The sequence below is a fragment of the Staurois parvus genome, unplaced genomic scaffold (genome assembly GCF_062004578.1).
Source record: "Staurois parvus isolate SC_StPar_1 unplaced genomic scaffold, SC_StPar_1.0 ptg000750l, whole genome shotgun sequence".
Taxonomy (NCBI): Eukaryota; Metazoa; Chordata; class Amphibia; order Anura; family Ranidae; genus Staurois; species Staurois parvus.
The window spans coordinates 1,627,452-1,648,716 of NW_028318546.1; the positions used below are offsets into that span (position 1 = coordinate 1,627,452).

Consider the following 21,265-nt stretch of genomic DNA (forward strand, 5'->3'; position numbering starts at 1 on the left):
CTACACCAAACACTACTGACCTTGGTTACCATCACCTAAGTATTTACTATCCACTTACTGATAATACTGCTCAATGTGTTGCATAAATGTAGTTTATGTGCTTAGAAGTGGGTTGTAATATTCATATGCCAGACCTAATTTGAATTCCAAGTACTAAGAACTATGCATGCATTCTCTCCATATTTCCATTACACATTTGTAGTTTGTACTAAAAATAAATACAAGTATATTATTTTTTCCCCATGTTTAACCTTAAGTGCCCATTATATGATCGTCACCTGAGTCAGCCAGTTGTGTTTGGATCAGAAAATGTTTATATACCTTTAGGCACTTCTACAGATCAGGAAAAGAAGCAATTATATATCACCAGGCATGCCGGAGTTAGGGCAAAAATATAGCACCAGAACACTTGCGTAACTCTAAACTGATGACTGCTAGAGGGTTTTTAAAGAGTTGCCTATTAAAAAATATAGGGTACTGATGTTTTTCAATGTTTCAATGGTGCATTAAAGTTTAAGGTTTGTCATGCTGGGTATCTACAATATTTCCTTGGCAGAATCTCATCCTTTATATTTGATCAAAAAGTAGGTATTAAATTGCATACATGAGCCCAAATACTAACTTTAGTGTATTTTTACTGTAATCTTGCATTTCAAAAACCGTTGTGCTGCTATAGTGTAACATAAACAATAGAACTACCAACATTTTATTTTTTAGGGTGCTTTTAGAAAATGTATAATGTTTTGGGGGTTTTAAGTAATCTTCAGACCTAAAATTATTTTTCAAACAAGTAAGCAAAAAATAAAAAAGTCTCTGGTACTCGAGTGGTTACAATATCTGTCTTCTGGCACAGTGTGGAAGTATTAGTTTGCCTTACCTGCCAGTTGATCGTAGCCAGTGAGGGGAAGCTGGGAATGCATACCTCCCTCATTACACACTGCTGTTGTGGAGAGAAGGAGAGTGGTGGGAGGATGATGGCAGAGAGCCGCAAAATGCACTTTCGCCTGTGTAGACAAAAATCCTTGCACTGGTTCCGGTACCAGTAATTAATAAAGATTATTGTAAGTAGAGTAAAATTTCTGATTGGATGCATATCTGGAGAAAAAATAATTAACAAGGAAACTTTAAGATTATTAATGTTTTGTGTTTTTTCTTTGTGGAAACATAAAATGTTCATATGATCATTCTTTGTTTCTTAGGCAACAGTTCGAGAATTAGTGATCATGGCACTTATCATGGCAACTGCGGCTGTACCTGTTTGTCTACCCCCAGCTTTGACAATCTGCACTCTCTACTCTCAGGCACGATTAAAAAAGCAAGGCATTTTTTGCATCAGTCCACAGAGGATTATTTTGTGTGGACAGCTAAATGTTATTTGCTTTGACAAAGTATGTATTATTACATTTTCAGACATTGGGGTAAATGCTAAAAAGTATAAGGCGTCTTTCACAATGGTGGTTGTTCTGCCACTTGTAAATGCATGTTTTTGTTATTTTGAAATTTCAACACTCCTGGCACAGAAATCACTTGCGTTTACACGTTGCGTTTATGTGCTTTTACATGTGGCTACATTTAGCTGTACATTCTTGCCTTTCTATAGCAACTGTTTACTTATTTTTTCTTTGTACTGCAATTAACTGCGTTTATGTACCTATAGCTGTGGTACATTGCTCCTGGATGCTGTCAACTTTATTTTTCCTAAACGCATAAAACCGTATGTTATGAAAATGTTGCTAAATGAAGTGTGTGAATGGAGCCATAGAGAGGCATTGTCTGCATTTAGTTGCGGTAAATAAGTTCCTCTAACGGCAGCTAAAAGCTGAAATCTAGTTGCCCACCCGTGTAAAAGGGGCCTTATACATTGAGCAAGTAAATATTATAATTTGCATTATCTGGTTTGGCTTGCATCATAGGTAGTCACTGACAGCTGGGTGTGATTAGGAAGTATTAAAATAGTTAAGAGACGTTGATTATATAAATATATATATATATATATATATATATATATATATATATATATATATAATTTTAGCAATGCACAGTCTACAGTATATCAGTTGAAAGCCCTTAGTATATGTACACTTTTTGCTGTCTGTATTTTTTTTACAATGGTTGTTATAAATATTTTAATATTTTACTTTATTGTGAACATACAAAATATTTTTATGGACACAGACGAATTAACAACACATCCGGGTTGATTTATTAAAGACAAATAGATTGTGCATTTTGCAGGTGCAGTTGCAGTTACACTCTGCAAATGCATTTGCTCCATAGCTTAGTAAATGAGGGGAAGCTCTGCTGACTTCCATCATCCAATCACATGCAAGCACAAATGCTGTTTTTGTTATTTTCCTTGCATTTGATTGGGTATTCTTTGTAAAGTGATGATTTATGTCATTTACTAAGCTCTGCAGCAACTGCACTTTCAGAGTGCAACTATGTTTGCAAAATACACCTTCTTTTTGCCTTTTTTAAATACACCCCATTGCAGAGCAGGTTTTTAGTTATCATGAGCATGTACCACCTGGAATAAAAAAAAAAACAGGTTGGGGGCTGATTTACTAATGCAGTAATTTTAGACTGCCCCATGTTGTTAGCAAAAAAACTCACATAGAAGAGAACTTCTTCTAATAGGGAATCATGTTTTAGATATTTTTTTATTATTAGTAAATTTTTTCTGGAACAAATTTGAGCAGCACACAAATAGGTGATTTTGTAGTACGTATAAAGACAAAAATCTTAAGTAAGCGCCAAATAATACTCAGATATTATTCATTACCATAAAGTACAAAATTAATACAAAAGCATCCATTTTCATTAGCTGTATCATGTTGTTACTTTGACCTCTAGTAATTCTTTAGTTTTCTTGTGATGAAACTAGTATAAAGTGATATACATCACAATGGCTAATATAGATGTCAAAATGGTATAACTATGTGGAGGATGTTATAAAAGATGTGGAAGTATAACATGGATATTACTTACAATTAGACCAGTATTACCAGTCTTAATCCTTTATAGGTTCATAATGTACTTATGTGTTGGTATCAAATATCAGTTACAAAATCGACTCAACAGGCACTAAGAGTGCCACAATTTTATGTTAATGTCAGGGCAGGAGCGGTGGAATGGATGGGCAGGCCTAATGGCAGGGTAACGCACCGACTGACGACAACCACCACCCACAGACCGGAGTCCCTCAGGGCGCGGAGTCTAAGCCCCAGGCTGCCCTTCACCAGAGCCCCTGATGGTGGGGATGGACTTGACGCAGCCGAGAACCAGGTCGCGGCCCTCCGAGAAACCCCAGCTGCGGTAATGGCCACCGCCAATGTCGTATAGCTGGTAGGAACCAGATAAGAACGATAGCGTAGTCGGACAGGCCGGGTCGATAACAGCGGGACAGACAGTACAGAACGGTAGACAAGAATACACAAGTCACAAGCCGGGTTCAACAACGGGAGGTCAGATAAAGGGATAAGGCTGAGAATAGTCTTAGACAAAGCCGTGTCAGTTTCCAGGAGAGCCACGAGAGTAGAATAAGAGCTTGCAACAACACTATCAACAGGACACAAATGCAAAGAGCAAGTGCAGACAACAGGCTTAAATGTGCTTAACCACACCCCTCTGGGGGATGGACCGCAGAGGCCTGAAAGCATAAAAGGCAACCACCATGCTTTGCAGAAACCCAAGATGTATGCCAGCACATGGAGCAGCATAACCTCTTGGAAAAGGTAGGACCTTGACAGTTAACCAGAGAAATAACAATTCAAAAAGAAATCTTTTAGATATTTTTCTACTCTGGGTTCCAAACTAACCATTGCATATGGTGCAGATTTATCTAAGGTGTAGGGACTGTTTCACTTAGCTTAGTGAAAAGGATGCAGCAGTGTTCCCTTCTGAAAACCAAAGGGGAAAAAAACAGCATTGTCCCTTGCATGTGTTTGTATAATTAAAGTGAGTGTCTCTTCAAAGTGAACAGACTATATTCCTTTAGTAAATCAATCCTTATGCATGTGTGTCTGTATGTGTGGTATATTTAGTACTCAAAAAGTTCTTTGCATAATAAAAGAGGTTTGTGAAATTGAAAAATCTGTACATACAACTACCATTGATGAGAATTTGTATTAATATGTATACCACAATGGAATTTTCAGTTGTTTTTCTTGATTAAGCTTGTATATCTAAAAGCTGTCACATTCGCTTACCAATTTATTTTGACTCAGACAGGTACTTTAACTGAAGATGGCTTAGACTTATGGGGTATCGTTCATTCAGAAAGAGGCTGGTAGGTTTTATGAAAATTCCTATAGTAGTTATTATGCTGGTATGTTGTGTTTCTATTGGGAACACTATTTATGATGATTACAATAAGATGATTAATATTATTATTAGTGTTGGTAATAATAATACAATGTTTAATAAATACTAACTCTGTATGCTCAGGAAGCCATGTTGAAACATAAAAAATGTTTCATCCATGGAGGAAAGCATGATTTATCCACTGCCAGTCATAGTCAAGAGACACATGGAGATAGTTTCCATTACCTGTGGAAACCAGTAAATGTAATTTTTGTATTGCTTGTGTGGCTAATAAACATATAGTTTTCCTTTAGTTTTCAGGAGGTCTTTTCTGTTCCATCTGGTTGCACATTACCCTGGAGTACTTTGACTTTAGCAATGGCCAGCTGCCACTCATTGGTTCTAACAGATGGGAAAGTGCATGGTGATCCACTTGATATCAAGATGTTTGAAGGAACAGGCTGGGTAATATCTAGTCATTCTTAATTTAGAGAAAATGACTTACAGAAACTCCCAGTGACCACTGTGTCATGCCTCACTCTATTCTAATATACTGTATCCATCACTTTAGATTACAAATATTGTCTCTAGATATACCTTTAATATCTACATTATAATTTTATCATTTTATTTTATATAATTATAAATTATAATTTTATATCTAAGCATTGTCCTGCAATTTACTTTATTTGATACTGTAGGTAAACTGACACATACATATATCAAATAAAAATGACTGACCCCATATTAAAGTCTAGTATCTTGTTTCTTTCCTTAGGAACTTAATGAATTCAAGGAAGACAATAAATCAAAGTTGTATACAATGGTTACTCCAGGACATGAAGCACGGGGTGTAAGATATATACAGTTATTCAGTCATTTTATTCAAATATATCCAGTGATAAATTTGAATAAGAAATATTTTTGATAAAAACAACATATGAAGCTGTATTTGATAACTCCTCAGTTAAATCAACTCCTATCGATAGTGATAAATTGTGTAGTATTTTCTAAGCAGAGCTAGTCCAGAGAAATGTATCTGGTTGCTTTATGTTGATCCAGCAAGTTGAAGTTTGAGGCAGTGCTTATGAAAGGATGGGTGCTAGGCCAATGCCATTACAAGAAGTTTAAAGTCTAAAACATTTCAAATTTCTTGCAAGTGTCTTCATATAACTAAAAAAAGGAACTACTGGATATATACCGTAGTTAATTTAAATACCATACACGTTATCTTATTATTCAATAATAAATGATTATAAATTTAGTAAACTAAATGGTGGAAGGCTATTGTGAAGAAATTGATACCAGAGGTGGTTGTCTACTCATTGGGGTGGATATACTAAGGGCAAATAGACTTTGCACTTTGCAAGTGCAGTTGCACTAATTTTCCCCAGCTTTGTAAATGTTTTTGTCTTATTACTCAGATTTTCAAGCATTTGCAATCTGTTACGTGCCTTGGCATTGCTGTGCACACTAATATATGTGTGTTTATACATTTATATTCATGACTTTTGTCTGTTATTGCGGTACATATTGGTTTAATTGAATGTTAAGGAGTTGAGCAGCACTTTGGAACACAGTGTGCTTACTAACATCACTTGTGCCACTGCTTAAGAGAAATTGCTAGAGTTGTTAGAGTTTAGGAACCAACACCACCAAAACAAGTTGTTAATGAAAACTGGAGCTTCATAGAAAAGTAACTATCAGGTTCCTGCAGACTTTCTGCTGAAGTTAAGGTAATTTTTATGGCTCTTCCAGTTTTTTGGTGTCCCTGTATTAGATTCTTTTGATCATCAAATTATAGTTACACAGGTACATACAAACATATTTAAAGACATTGAATATTCTTATAGCACTTTTACATTTACTTTCTCTTATGAGTGAACATTATGTTTATTATGGAGTTAGGCATTTTTCTCTTGGCTATTATATACAGTAGTGCATCGTTGCTTGGGTGCCATGCTGCTCGGCTGTTTTGATTTGAATCCTCAGAAATCCTAAGAAACACACTTTTGTAATGCTATCTACTGTCTTTCTAAAAGGTTTTAGTGAAAGGACTTTTCATCTTGCACCAGTTTCCCTTCTCTTCCAATCTCCAACGAATGTCTGTTATTACAAAAAATGTAGGAGAACATAAATTCTCAGTGTTCCTGAAAGGTGCGCCAGAGGTGGTGGTGATATTTTGCAAGCAAGATACAGGTACTAAAATAATTATACTTCTACAAGCATTTAATGATACAAAAACATTTTTTTAAACTGTTGCTGAGTGTATATAGAGTTGGAAATTCCTGTCTGAATTTGGATGTCATTTATGTGTTAGTGCTGCAACCTTTAATAAAGTCTCTTGTGCTGGCAGCAGGCTGGAAATCCAGACTGCTGCTCTCACATAGAGCACGACCTTCCAGATCTCAAGCTGACTGACCACTCTGCACAGTGCTCCAATCAACAATGCTGCTCTTTGCACCAATACAGATAAAATGATTGCAGGAATATAATCTGGTTTGTTTCTCATTCATTGAGAGACATAAGAATTCCTTCACCTTTGGGGTATACTGCCACCTATAGGAGAATTGGCCACTGGCAAATGAAAAAAAGTGGCCAGCCCAGAATAACCCCTCCTACTACCAGTATTTTCTAGAGTCCAAAGAGGATGGACATCTTTTCTTCAGCTCTGCTGAGTAAAAGGCATTTTTTCTGCTATTTTAGCACCTTTTCCATGGTCTTTATGATTTTTTTCTTTAGTCAGGATTGTTCTCTATACTGCTGCTAGAGTTTGTTTCTTTGTTTATAACTATCTGGTGAGGCCGTCCTAAGCCTGGCTTGGATTCCACTGGCTGGAAGGCAAGCCTGGAAGTAACCTTCAGGCACTGGGTTCCATGCTGTTTTTTTTCAGACTCCATTGTGGTAAAAGGTAAGTCACAAAATGATTTCCAGGTCCAGAGCTTCTGGCATTGCCTCAGCACTTAGCCTGTCTGTACAATTTCATTTTGACTAAGCACTTGGAGCTACCTCAATACAGAGGTCACTTCGTGCCTTTAAAATTCCTTATTTTGTGCCAGTTTCCATCACAGAATTGGTTAACACTGTGGGACTGAGTTCAGACATCATCTGCAGGGTAGAGTGTCACATGGGTGTGCTCCATGCTCTTTTTTGCCACCATACAACATTGAGGAAGCATTTCCCCACTGGTGCATGTGCTTTGCAAAGAACATTGTAAAACTTCATTCTTAGAACTGTTTCTGCTGCACACCTACTTACCTGGCTTTGGTTACCTCCTCCTCTCTGACCCTCACCTGCTATCAGTACTATGTTTTATGAGTATATGAGGCTTTGTCTTGTACCCTGAGCCTTTCATTTCTTTATGTCACGTGGTTCCAACATGTAGACATGGGGAAGTGCAGTCCCTCTGTACTGGATGACCCTAGTTCATATTTTACTAAGAGCTCCAGGGCTTCTTGCAGTGTGCCTACTGACGTGTCAAATGTATGCAATTTCGAATACTGTTGCCCTCTGCTCATAGTGTCTATTACAACTTCGGAGTCTCCTTTGGAGACCTTAAGGCCTCAAAGACTTGTACTTGCTGTTCCAAATCTTCCTGATAAGATGTTTACTCCCACCAAGTGCTTATTAGCCTTTATAAATGGGAGCCATCTCTAGAGCTCTGTTCTCTCTGGCAGACCCTACTTTTCACCCCATCTTTGTTATGATCTTGCATTTCCAAACCTTGGCTGTTTGGTCAAAGTTGCTTAAAAGTGATCTTAGTACTACTGAGATTTAAAGTTTGAGCAAATAATTGTAGCTTTAAAGCAGAAATTTACCCTCCCCTTCATCTTTATATCAATCTCCTCCTGTTCCACTCTTCTATCAGAATTATTTTTTTTTTTACTTTTATTTTTTATTAAGGGAAGGCTCACAGCCTCCTGGGATACCTAGGTCATGGATACCAGGAGACCGCTGGGTAATGTACAATGCATGTACCATGCCACATCATTAGGGGAATCTTACCATCTATTCATTTTTGCAGCTGCACCCCTGCTTCATCATGGGGCAGCTGCACAACCTGGAAGAGACGGGTGACACCCCCTGGTGATGTCAAAAGAAGATAGTGCCATAGGACCACGTGAGCTGCAGCAAAACACTAGAGAACACCACTATATCACCAGGCACATGAGTATGCTTTCTTTGCACAACCATGAGCTGGTGGAGGCTTCCCATCCCATCTCCCGAATGGGCCTCCTGTCTGTACACATGCAGGAAACACTTTGGCTGAAGCACTGGACTGTTGAATCTGCATTTAAGGTAATGGAAAGTAGAGGGGGGACCCCCTTCTGCCACCTGTAAAAATGATACAGCAGCAATTAGCTGCTAGAATTGCTTTTACATTTCAGTCCATCACCAGATAAAAAACAAGTAAATGCAGGCATCATCCCAGTATAACCCCTTCAACCTGGTGATGTACATACATGCTGCAGAGGCTGAAGTGGTTTAGACCTTTGTACAAGAAGTTTCTAGTGTAGCTCCCCATTTGTTCCTCTAAGACTCAGTAAATCTGCTTCTTTCTGCACTTCAGAATTTACTGTTTAAACCCATCAAAGCCATTGTTTCTAATTTTTGTGGACTCTTTAATGACTGGCATAGTACCACTGGGTTGGCATAAGGCCGACATGGTGCCTATATTTAAAAAGGGGTCACGGGACAACACAGTGGCTAAATGATTAGCACTTCTGCCTGCCTGTACTAGGGTCATTGGTTCAAATACCGAACAAAGGTGCCACCAGCCTGGAGTTTGTATGTTCTCCCTGTGCCTGCATGGGTTTCCTCTGGGTACTCCTCCCACACTCCAAAGACATGCTGGTAGGTTAATTGGCTCCTGTCTAAATTGGCCCTAGTATGTATGAATGTAAGTTTGTGACTTTAGATTGTACACCCCTTGAGGTTTAGGGACATATGTGAATGTACAATATATCTGTAAAGCGCTGCATAAATTGCATCGCTATATAAGTACCTGAAATGAATAAAAAATAAATAAATTAGCAATGTACAGGCAATGAGGTACAGAGTAGAAAAATCAGCAAATCAGAAATCCAGGCCATGGTCACTAACAGAGATAAACAGCAAACAAGGAAAATCAGAAGTAGATCAGGGGAAGCCATGTCAATAACACGGTCAAGCATAAGGATCATCAATTGCAGGAACTCAGACTGAAAGAACATGCAGCAAGGATCCTTTTCAGAGCTTTGTTTAAACTGGTTCACTTTGTGTCAGCATTGTGGGGGACATGCCTGCATGCTTGCACATATATGTGTGTGCAAAGTTGCACATCCAGTTAGGCTTTTGTGCCGTAAATATGTGCACGCTTATGCACATGCACATTATCCTGTTGGCTGGTTCAATGTCCCTGACACATACCTTTTTCTTCTTTTACTGTCAACGTGGTATTCATTGTAGCTCCCCTGCATGACAAATATCTGGTGGTCCTATCCTGCAAGGTGCCCTTTCTGGTTTTGTATAAGGACATGGTGTTAATATGGTCTTAACTTTCTATGTCTCTCAGTGGACTTCAAAAAAAGGGTTTTACGGTAAGTTCAAAAATCCAATTTTTACTGATTAAAAAAAAAAATAGAATTTGGTGGTGCACCTTGGACAATACAAACGTATGCCACAGCATAATCCTACAGTATGTGACAACGTCTTGGCTTTCTTTTCTGATAGAAAAAAGGGAGATGTTTAGAACGTTTTTTATGTAAACTTTCTTTAAAGGCTAAGTTCACTTTTTTTTCTAAATTCCATCTTTCCTATGTACCAATATATCAATAATGTACCTCTGGTGCAGAAAAGTAAAAACCTTCTCTATATTCTAGGGCAGGCTTTGCCTCCAGTTTCCTCTATAGAAAACTCCCCCATGACTTCCTGAGGAGGTACATCAGCAGCTGAGTTCATTAAAACACACCCTTCCCCCTCCAGAAAATTGTTTCCACCTACCTCCGTATTACATGCTTCTCCGATGCAGTCATTGTCAGTGAGCAACAGTCTCCCTGAATACATAATCAGTGTTTTCTTCTGCTGTACATTACAGGACTTGAGTGAACACATAATAGCCTATGTGGAGCAGAGCTGTAGTATTGAAAACAGGAGACGTGTGTCCCTGAAAGTTTGTAAAGCTCACCATACACTATACAATATGTATGTAGATCTACCATCAACTATGTAGTGAAAGGACTTGCCTGACTGGATACAGAATGATTGGATAGATAGATGTGTCCCCTTATTACATAGTTTTGGGAAATCTAAAGGAGATTGTAAAATCAGATTTTGTAGTGTATGGCCACCTTAAAGGAAGAAGTAGGAAAGTGGGAGGAAATAAAAAAAAGGTGATATAGTGATGAGGGAGGTGTGGCATAAACCCGCCCTCTCCTGTGATGTAGTAAGGCAGTGCAGAATATGACGTTTCCTAGATGGCCACCTTTATAAACCTAAAATAAATTTGTCGTTCTTTCGATGCTAATAATTCCTAATGGCACCCCAAGTGCAGAAGCAAACATAAAATTTTGCCGTACACAAAAATTAGCGAAAATTGTGGCAAAGTGCATGGTTAAAAAATGTGCAAAGCGCAACACGCCAAAATTCCCTTGAGCCATTGTGCTGCACATAGGGAAGCCCATTGAAATCAATGGGCTACCCTATGTGTGTCATGAAAAAAATGCGCCAAAAATATGCACTCCCATTACACTAGATATGAATGGGGCCTAAAAGTGAATTTGGTGTGTTTACACAAGAACAATGATATCTGAGTGTCTCTGCCCACTCTCTTCCACAAATGTGTATAAAGCTGTCCGTCCATATACTATTCATTCTGATTGTACAATCTATGTACAATTTCCTTTAGATTTACCAAAACTATGAAATAGGTGGATCTACCTGAATAATCTATTCAATTTTTATCAAATCAGGCAGACCCTTTGTGCTACATAGTTGATGGTAGATCTAAAGGAGATTGTAAAAGCAGATTCTACAGAGTATGGCCACCTTAAAGGAAGAAGTAGGAAAGTGGGTGGAAATATAAAATAGGTGGAATAGAAATGAGGTGGGTGTGGTTTAAACACACCCTATTCTGTGATGTAGCGCACAATGAGATATAGTTTCCTAGATGGTCACATGATGGTACAGGAAGTCAGGGCTCAGAATGCAAAAAAAAGAATTAATTACAAAAAAATTTGAACTGAGAGAGTGCAGATTGGAGGTGGACAAGGTAAATAATATATAAGTACATTGGTATGGCTTGGGCAGAAAAGACATAAGAAAAGGCCTATGTACTAAGTAAAGTGAACTTCTCCCTGGAAAGGTGAACTTAGCCTTTAAATAACTAATTTAACTTTGCATTACTGTTTCAACTGTGAATGCTTTTATATTTTTAAACAGTGCCAATCAATTTCTCAGATGTACTCAACCAGTATACAATGCAAGGTTTCCGTGTCATTGGGATGGCATATAAAAACTTAGAATTAAATGAAGATGCTAAAGTAGAGATGTTAAAAAGGTAAGTACTGTTTATGTTGGTACATATTAAGTGCTTTATTGTGCTGCTAGAAATGTTGATTACCACCTTTTGAGCAGAGTTGGAAGTACTTCATAGCAGCAGGGGCGGACTGACCATTTGGAAACTCGGGCACTGCCCAAGGGCCCGGGGTCAGTAGGGGGCCCCATGAGATGCCCCTGGTACCTTTTTCATAGGCTTTTTTGAGTTTGGGCAAGGACACAGGGGCCCCATGATCCCCTATTGTCCGGGGGCCCCTTGAGTTGTCAGTCTGCCCCTGCATAGCAGTAAACTAATTACTAGACTCTGTGCTCCTTGCATGATGTTAGAGGTAGTGATAAGTAAACCTATATGCATGCATTGAAATAACACTGATACATCATTTTAATATTCCTGAAAATTGACAGAACACTTTTGTTCCGTTTAAAAAAAAAAATACATGAAAATTAAATTATAAATAAATAATAAAAGCCTTGGCCCGTGGCTGGCTTTGTCCTATTCATGTACCTGGAACACAAAGGCATATCAGCTGCTACCTCTAAAGGAAGAGTGTGAGCAAACATGCATGTATATTGATGTTATCTCATATTGCCATCAGCTAAAAAAGCAATGTGTACCCCTCTCTCAACATCCTACCAGCCTTGTAGGCAGCTTGTTTCTCATAATTAACAAACCAGAGCAAGGAAATCTTGCAGATCATGAATTTCTATAGAAGTAGATACGTCAGTTTTCTAGATTTACTTACAGTAAATGGACTGGGCAAGTGATGGAAAAGGCACAACATAAACTATGATTTATTTTTATACTTTCTTTTTGAAAACGTGGGCATATACATTTTTATTTTGAGAGGGTGGGAGTAATACAAACACTTCCACTTGGAAAAACAGTCTAATTCTGATGAATATACAAGGTGATGATCAGGGCTTTTTTCAGCAGGAACGTGGGGAATGCAGTTCCAGCACCTCCAGCACTGAATGTATGTAATGCCAAGGGGTGCTGGGGTGTGTTGGAGGGTCTATTGACACTGGCTGCTTGAGATCTATTGTCCCTGGAGGGGATCTATTTTTGCGTGGGGGACTGTTATTGCTGGGGAGGTCTATTGTTGCTGATTGGGAATCTATAATAGTTACTGAGGGGGTCAATTGTTGCTGGGAGGGATCTACTGTCGAAGGAGAGGTCTATTGATGCTGGCTGCAGAGAGATCTATTGTTGCGACTGGGGAATTATTGTTTCTGGGGTGGATCTATTGTTACTGAGTTGGATAGATTATTGTATGGGTCCATTGTTGCTGGGGAGGTCTATTGATGCTGGGGGGAATCTATAGTTGCTGTGGGTGTCAATTGTTGCTGGGAGGGATCTACTGTTGAAGGAGAGGTCTATTGATGCTGGCTGCAGAGAGATCTATTGTTGCTACTGGGGAATTATTGTTTCTGGGGTGGATCTATTGTTTCTGAGGTGGATATATTATTGTATGGGTCCATTGTTGCTGGGAAGGTATATTGATGCTGGGGGGAAAACAATGGTTGTTGACTGCAGGAGATCTATTTTGTTGCGTTTCTTGTTATCAGTAACAAATTTCATACATGCTTCTAAGCACCATAAAATGTTACTTGGTTTTGTATTCTCTAAAAAGGACAGTACTGGGAGGTGGGTAGTGGATGGAACCAAGGAACAGTGCTTAGAGGTGGGTAGGGGTTGGAGACAAGGGATGACTCAAAAAGGGGGGGTTCCTGCACCTATTCTTTAAGAAAAAAAAGCCCTTGTGGCAATATTAAAGCAGAAGGAACAAATGTGCTGACTATAAGAATATTACTCCACATACATTGTCTGCCAGGCTGCTAAATGGTGAACTGGATTGAAAGAGCAGGCCAAGGAAACTGCTTATGTAGCATATTTTATAAGGTCACTTAGTTGTTGTAGGCAACCAAAGTCCATATAAATGACCCTTGTATCAGTTACACACATAAATTGACCTTCATTACACCCTCTTCTGCTAATTAAAGAAGCTCAGGCTGCCAAATTGTTTATTGTCAACCAATCAAAAACTGTGTAGCATCCAATCATATCTCTAGAGGGGAAAGAAAAATATAAGAGAATCTGAAAACTGTAGTTCTCAGAATCACATTTGTCATATTTACAAGACTGCCAATATTTCCAGATCTGCTTCTGAACAGACCATCCACTAAGTAATTGATGCATGACTAATGTAAATGTAGCATTTTATTCCACAGTAATGATTACACTATGATATGGGGTGTATAGATATGTTAGATGATGGCCTATAACAATCTTTTATAAAATAATATACTTTTTAGAAAATAACTTCTGTCTCTTTTGAACTGATATACATTAACATATTTCCAGGGAAGAGGTGGAACATGATCTTTGTTTTCTTGGATTCTTGGTAATGGAGAACAAGCTTAAGCCAGAAACAAAACCAGTCCTCTATGAACTAAAATCTGCTAACATAAGGACAATCATGGTGACAGGTAGGACTACATCTGAGTAATGAAATAACATGTGCTTATAGTCCTTTTGAATATCTGTATAACATGGTTTATTATCTGTTTGGCACAATGGCTCAAAATTGTCTACTAGACAAGTTAGACTAGAGTAGACAAGTTAAGCAGTAAGGATTTTTTTCAGACTGCATATCCTTGCTCGCACGTCACATTGCTGCTGGTGCATGGTGATTGGCTGTTCATGTCACATTGAGGCAGTGAAAATCACAACATGAAGCTAATACAAAGCTTCCTCTTCTTGTTTTTAGTGGCCAGAGTCAAGAAGGAGCAAAGCATATGCAGCTTGTGGAAATGGCATTAAGTAAACCTGTTCACTCATTATTTTTTCATCATCATAGTAATTCTGTATATCACTATTACCTTCTGTTTTGTTTCGTTCAACATCTGTAATATTTTCTGTTTAGAGAACAGTATAATGTTGAGCAATACAATTAAAGAGAAAGATTACTCTGTGTTTTTTGCAACATTTAATTTCAGTAATTATTATCATTATTATTATTACCTTTTTCATAATCACAATGTTTGTGTATGTTACAAGGTGATAACCTTCAGACAGCGTGCACAGTGGGACTAAGCTCTGGCATGCTACCCAATGCTTCCAGTTTACTCCTGTTAGAAGCTTGTGAGCCTAAAGGTGGTTCTTCAGCATCATTTACTTGTCACCCAGTAGAAAGAAGCAGAGACAAGTCACACAAACAGAATGTAAGTGGCATATACAGATTTGTTTTTAAATATGTTGTTTTAAATGTGTTTTGTAAAACAAACAAGTCACTGGTAGTCTAATGCATTCTGAAAGCACTTCTAGGCTCTTTGAGCATATGCAACCTTCACTTATGAAGTTAGAAGGGGAGAAGCTACTCAGGGCCTTCTACACCACCTCATAATGATCAGCTAGACGCCTACTATTATTGTAGATTGAAAAAACTTTGTTAACAAAGTTTACTCCAGTGTGTACTCCAGCTATGCCAGCTATTGGACCAATCAAGTGCATTCATTTTAACTTTTGTACCTAAGGTACTTTGAATAGAATTGGAAATATTTTCCAATAAAAGATCTTAAAGACTGGTAATGAGAAAACCTGATATAAGGGCATGCATCTGCCCAAACCTAATAGATTACTTTTGTGTACTTGCTAGTAGTTTAAATAGTATAATAGCTTGCTACTTTTCTTTGTAACTGCAGTGAAAATATATCACCATATTTCTCACCTCCTACCTCCTGACTTGACTTAGAAAGCCAAGTGATGGTGTCACACTCCAATTTTGTGGTAGATATTGTAGGATCATCAAATAACTGGAGATCAAAGATACAAGAGAATGACAATGACCTTGCTCGGGGAGGAAGTAAAGATGAGTTACTTCAGTGAATTATTAAGTAATATCAGAAGTTGTTAATTGATGCAGGACACCAAAACTATCATTGTAATAGTTGATGGAATTGTCCTTTAAAGCCTAAGCTTAGTTAATTTTTTTCAAGAAATCAGCACAAGCATGGCACTTACTTTTAATGAGATGTGTCCCATGTGCTGGTGTAGGCTGTCCTTGATGGAATCTTCTGTCCTCCACACCACCATAGTGGTAATCTTCCAGTACGTGGGGATATTAGATCCACAAATACTTGTCTCCTTTTTCTCCTCCATTCATAGAATGTGCTATAGCCTCTGTCAATGAAAAGCAGTCTATGAATGGAGAATGGGCGGATGAATTAAAGACCCCCTCCTCCATTCATAGAGCACTTATCATTGATGGAAGCTATGGTATAGCTTCTATGAATGGAAGAGACAAGGAGGGAAAGGGCAATCATGGTCTGCACTGTTCATGAGTGGCTAGGACAAGTCCAGCTCCTGTATTAACTCCCACAGCACCAGAAGATGGCAACTGCTGGTGTGTGTGTGTGTGTGTGTGGGGGGGGGGGGGCAGGAGTGGCAGAGGACTAAAGATTTCAGCGAGAACAGCAGGCACCAGAACAAAGGACACTTCTCATTAATTGTAAGTTGTGTCCTTTGTGCTGATTTTTAAAAAATTTAACTAGGCTTTGTGTATCTTGTATTCCTAATAAAATATAACCCTGTGCATAATGCTATAAGACACTTTTCATCTTATTCATGAAAAAATACTTCTTCTTACTCACTACTTCCTAAGCAAGGTAAGCTATATTGCCATACCAGAATTCAGTCTGCAAAAGTTAAACCAAGAAAAGATGGTGGATGATTGATTGCTATATATTACTGCATTAAATAATAACTTTTCATTTACACATTTCATTCATTTTTAGGGTTGTTTGCATTATGAAAATACATACATAGGAGAATATGTTTGCTGTAAGAACTAGTTAATGTAATTCTTTACAGTTTTCATGAATTGTTCTCCAATTATACAGTAAATGTGGGAAACAGTGTATATTAGAGGGTCTTGGGTACTGGAGTTGAGAAACTGCAGACATTTCTTTACAACACAACAAGAACATTTTCTCTTTTTAGAATACAGCAAAGTACCTTGTAACCACTACCAATGAGAGCATTTGGGGATTCAATGTTAGTGCCTGGAAGTATCATTACGCTATGAGTGGAAAAACATATGAAATTATGAAGCAACACTTCCCAAGTTTGGTACCAGATGTAAGTATTTAAGGATAAACAATTGGTGTGAGTTCAGTCTATTTGAGATGTTGATAGGATGTCATTGGTCCAGTTTTAAAAGCATCTTGTAGCTATAGAACTAGCTATAGACATACAGTACACAAACAATATGATGTTTGGTAATAATCCATCCATGGTAAGTGTGTCTTTTTTTTGCACTCTAAAAGGCAGTAGTTTCTTTAACATGAAAATGTGTCTCGAAAGTTCTTCGTCATGCCCCATGCACAGCCCAACTGTCCACAAATTCTACTATAGTCTTAGCTATATGATGATGGGCATCTTATGTTTATCAGAAGCTGCACTGAGTTATTTCAAGATTTCAAGGTTTGAGATGCTTTTTTAGTATATTGTTATCTAAACTAAAAAACTTCCCCACCACTCTCTTATATAAGGACTCAGAAAACAGATATCAAAAGGGGTAGTTATACACAATTTCCTGATGTTCACTAAGCAACCTATGATATCCATGGTAGAGAGATTATGTTGATCTAAACAAATCAATACTCATTTGTCAAACACTATGTTTGTGTTATATTTTACTGTGTCAATGAGAGCACTGAAAATGGTGCTTTGCTCCATAACCTTTGCAGTTTGCTTTATTTGATTAATCAGTGTGAGTGCATATACATGTATATGTGTGTGATTTATCAATGGCACTCATGAATAGCAATTTAATTTTTACGTTGAGTCAACTATGGGCGCAGGGTATTTCAGGCCAACGGTAATTCCTAGTCAATTGAATTTTCCCTTGCAACTGTGATTACAACTGTGATCAGGGGAGATGTGCCTCCTTACAATTATAATTGGTGGGTGTCACAATACATTAATGGTCAGTGGTGAAGTCCCTTCTTTAATTGTCAATGTAATGTACCCCCCAGCACTACTACAGAACTACACCATGACACACAAATACCTCCAGATTGCTCACTGGACAGTGAAGAAACAGCAGCATACTGATAAAGTCATCCTTCTGCTGACTGTATTCTGCTCTCCTGCCAACATGTTCAATTTCAGCACATGTGTACTGCTATTAGAAACTTATAGACTCCTTATGGTGGCTGTGCCTCCCCCAGTCTGAGTGCTGATATACAGGGAGGCTTGTACTAAAACAATTTTAAATATGTACAATTATTTAATTTAAAGGGGGTCAAGCTTCTTTTTTCACCGATAGCAATAGCTACCTTTAATTAGTGTGCCCGTTCTTTTATCATTATTGCTTTCCAACCAGCATACTAGTTCATCTTTAGAATGGGTGATAAGCAAAAGAACACATCATTCATGTTTTTCTAGGGCAGAGTGAATGCTAAATATGGTCTGGATCAACATAATATTTTGCTTTGCATATTATCTTTGTTAGAGGCTTTATGTCTGCTAGCAGTATGTAATATAGTATGCCTACACAATACCTTTATGCCCCAGATTTTAGATTGGCTGTTTGTTGTCAAAGACATGCAAGTAAAATGTATTTTTACTTTTTTTCTAGATTCTACTTAATGCTACTATTTTTGGTAGAATGACACCTAATCAAAAAACAAGCATTATTGAAGATTTACAAAAGATTAAGTACATTTTTTTTCTTCTCATTATCAAAACCTACACCTCTGTCTTAATACATCAAAGATTTGTATTCTTACAGTAGATTCTGAGATGTTCCAGGACATCCAAGTGTAACACTGATTCTTTTCTTTACTTTTTTCATATGGAGTAGAAAGGTCTACTGTTGTGCTATACTGTGTGTATTCATAAAACAAAAATTTCATTGGTGATGTTACACTCTGACCTTTTGTTTCTCTCACTTTTCACATTTATTAACATGAGAGCAGAGTTCTTTTGGTATACAATAAGACAACATTCACTAGAGGCAACATATAAAACCATTACATGGTGAGCGTGGGGGATAAGTTTATTACATATTTATTCAGTTTATTTATCAATTAGTTTCATATCTTTAGAATATAACAAAAGGCAAAAGTTATTTTTCTTTAGATTTGGATGGAGTGATGGGGGATTAGAACCTCTTTCAGGGTTTTATTGCTGTCTGTGTCCCAGTTGGGGAGATTTTTTTATGGTTTAAGTTACTTATGTTACAGGAAAATAAACTGAGGTTAATTCAAAATTTTGAGTTGCCACCAGAACAGAATGTGGAAATAATACAGTGGGGACACTTGTTCCTGTGACAATCATCCACGTTGGGATTTCTCTCACCTTGAAAAGATATCTCACTTCCTGTTTATCTACAGGACAGAAAGTGAAGGGAAATTTCAGAAATGAGACATGAATGGCAAAGGAAAAAAATCTGACAGCCTTTTTAAGTCTTCCCTACTCTATCCACAAAGAAAAAAAATGTTGACTTTACATATACTTTAATGCTGCCAGCACATATTATATGTCAGAGAAACAACATTATCGACCTCTAATTCTGAAAATGTTATTTGCTTCAGTATTTTTTATGTCCCCATCTTCAAGATGGGGACATAAAAAGTACTGAAGCAAATAACATTGAAGAAATAGGGAACATGAAAAAATAGGGAAGCAGATTATGATATCTAATTGTATTCAGTACTTCAGTACTACCCCACCCCATGCAAAAATGCTGCATTACAACTGTAGAAGAGAAAAGCCTGTGGAAAAAAATAGGAAGTATACTTTAGTAAAGTTCACACAGGCTGCCAAGATGGTAAAAACATACATTTGATCTGTGTTTTTACTGCAACCCGACTGCTTACCTACAAATCTACATGAAAGCTGCTCAGGCACAGCCATGGTGGGTTTCTTTTTAGAGGTGTGACAAAGTCTGTCATCGTTGTGAAAAAAATATGGGCCATAACGTACATCCAGATTCTTTCTGACACTTGCTGAGGGTGACATTACAATCCTGAGAATATCCTGAGGATAAGAATATTCTTCTGTACTGCGCTGTAAAATCTTCTCGTGAGATTTGGAATACTTATTATTCTGAGGATTTCCAGGAAGGATAGTTATGTTACCTTCTTCTTTGTGGAAATTGATACAAGGTAAGTATATTTTTAACTTTGGGTCATGTTTATTTTTTCTGCATCTATGGGACAGTATGGGATAAATGACCTTGCACTTTGGTTCAAGATTTGCTTTATTAAAACTTTACATTCATACATTTTCAAGTGTTAAACAGTGGTCTAATATGACTGCAGATGTTTAACATGTCCATAAAATATTTAATTGTGACTTGTGTGAGGGCCTGACATACGAGAAGGAATTGATAGGATGAAGGCAATTAAAAATATCATACATCAATAAATCCAATACTGAACATTATATCCTGTTCGAATTTTATAGACTCACAATGTTCTCTACAGTATGTTTCATTATCAAAGGCAGGGCATAAAATGTTTAAACTGAATAATTAACCCATATAAAGAAACAGAAAGGTGAGATTTTCACTAATCACTTACAGTAGTTGCTGGTTTCAGACTCAATATTGCATCAATTAATATGTATGTTCTGATGCGTACATAAACATTTTAGTAGAAATGTACTATGCGAATAGTTGTTTCTTACTATATATTTAGCTACTTTTTTTTTTGCAGTTATTACGTTGGCATGTGTGGAGATGGAGCAAATGATTGTGGGGTAAGTCACTGTTAAGTTCAAAGTTGTATAGGTGGCATCACTTTGTATGTTTTAAACTCGAGTCAGTTATAATACTGTTAAATTCCAATAATTCAGTGTCACAGATAATTTAAATATTTTTTATCAACAATTTAAACCTTTGGTTTGTTCCTTCAACAATGTGATTCACTAGCATTAAGTCCTATACTGTCCCCAGTGCCTCCTCAGTCACTATACAACAAAGAAAGGAATTCCAAAATGGTATTTTCACCACTGATCTGAACACCAATTTTCAGTATGAATTCCTTTTGGAACCAACTGCCAATTCCTCACAAATACAATTGAAAAGGGTCATCAAAAGAATTTATGGATTATAGATAATATAAAAAGATTTAAAAAACAGAGGTATAAAGAAATACTCACCCTTTGTATACCATTTAAAATGGATTTGCTTCACAGTGGTTAGTGGGCCATCTAGTCACTACCTGGATCCAATATCTCTCTACACCAGATGTGATACTGTATAAATATATACCTTGTAGCCTAGAAGAGGTAAGAATGTTTACATTTTCATGGTGGGATATGCATGACAAACACAGATATTACTTGCACAAGATCTGCCTTTACAAGGACAATATGTTCAATACTGTGGTCCTGGTATTGTACAAGATTAGCTTAACA

General features: G+C 37.4%; 1 protein-coding gene across 2 annotated transcripts in view; it reads left to right on the forward strand.

Annotated features, from left to right (window-relative positions):
• Positions 1-21,265, forward strand: part of LOC149445018 (putative cation-transporting ATPase 13A5) — a 133,702-nt gene that overhangs the window by 84,825 nt on the left and 27,612 nt on the right. For both annotated transcript variants that reach the window (XM_089654310.1, XM_089654311.1), the window contains exons 12-22: positions 1,200-1,388; positions 4,227-4,288; positions 4,617-4,767; positions 5,081-5,155; positions 6,345-6,501; positions 11,722-11,839; positions 14,201-14,325; positions 14,897-15,060; positions 16,838-16,975; positions 18,480-18,559; positions 20,563-20,605. In XM_089654310.1, coding sequence (XP_089510436.1) covers positions 1,200-1,388; positions 4,227-4,288; positions 4,617-4,767; positions 5,081-5,155; positions 6,345-6,501; positions 11,722-11,839; positions 14,201-14,325; positions 14,897-15,060; positions 16,838-16,975; positions 18,480-18,559; positions 20,563-20,605 — 1,302 coding nt within the window. The remainder of the gene's footprint in view (positions 1-1,199; positions 1,389-4,226; positions 4,289-4,616; positions 4,768-5,080; positions 5,156-6,344; positions 6,502-11,721; positions 11,840-14,200; positions 14,326-14,896; positions 15,061-16,837; positions 16,976-18,479; positions 18,560-20,562; positions 20,606-21,265) is intronic.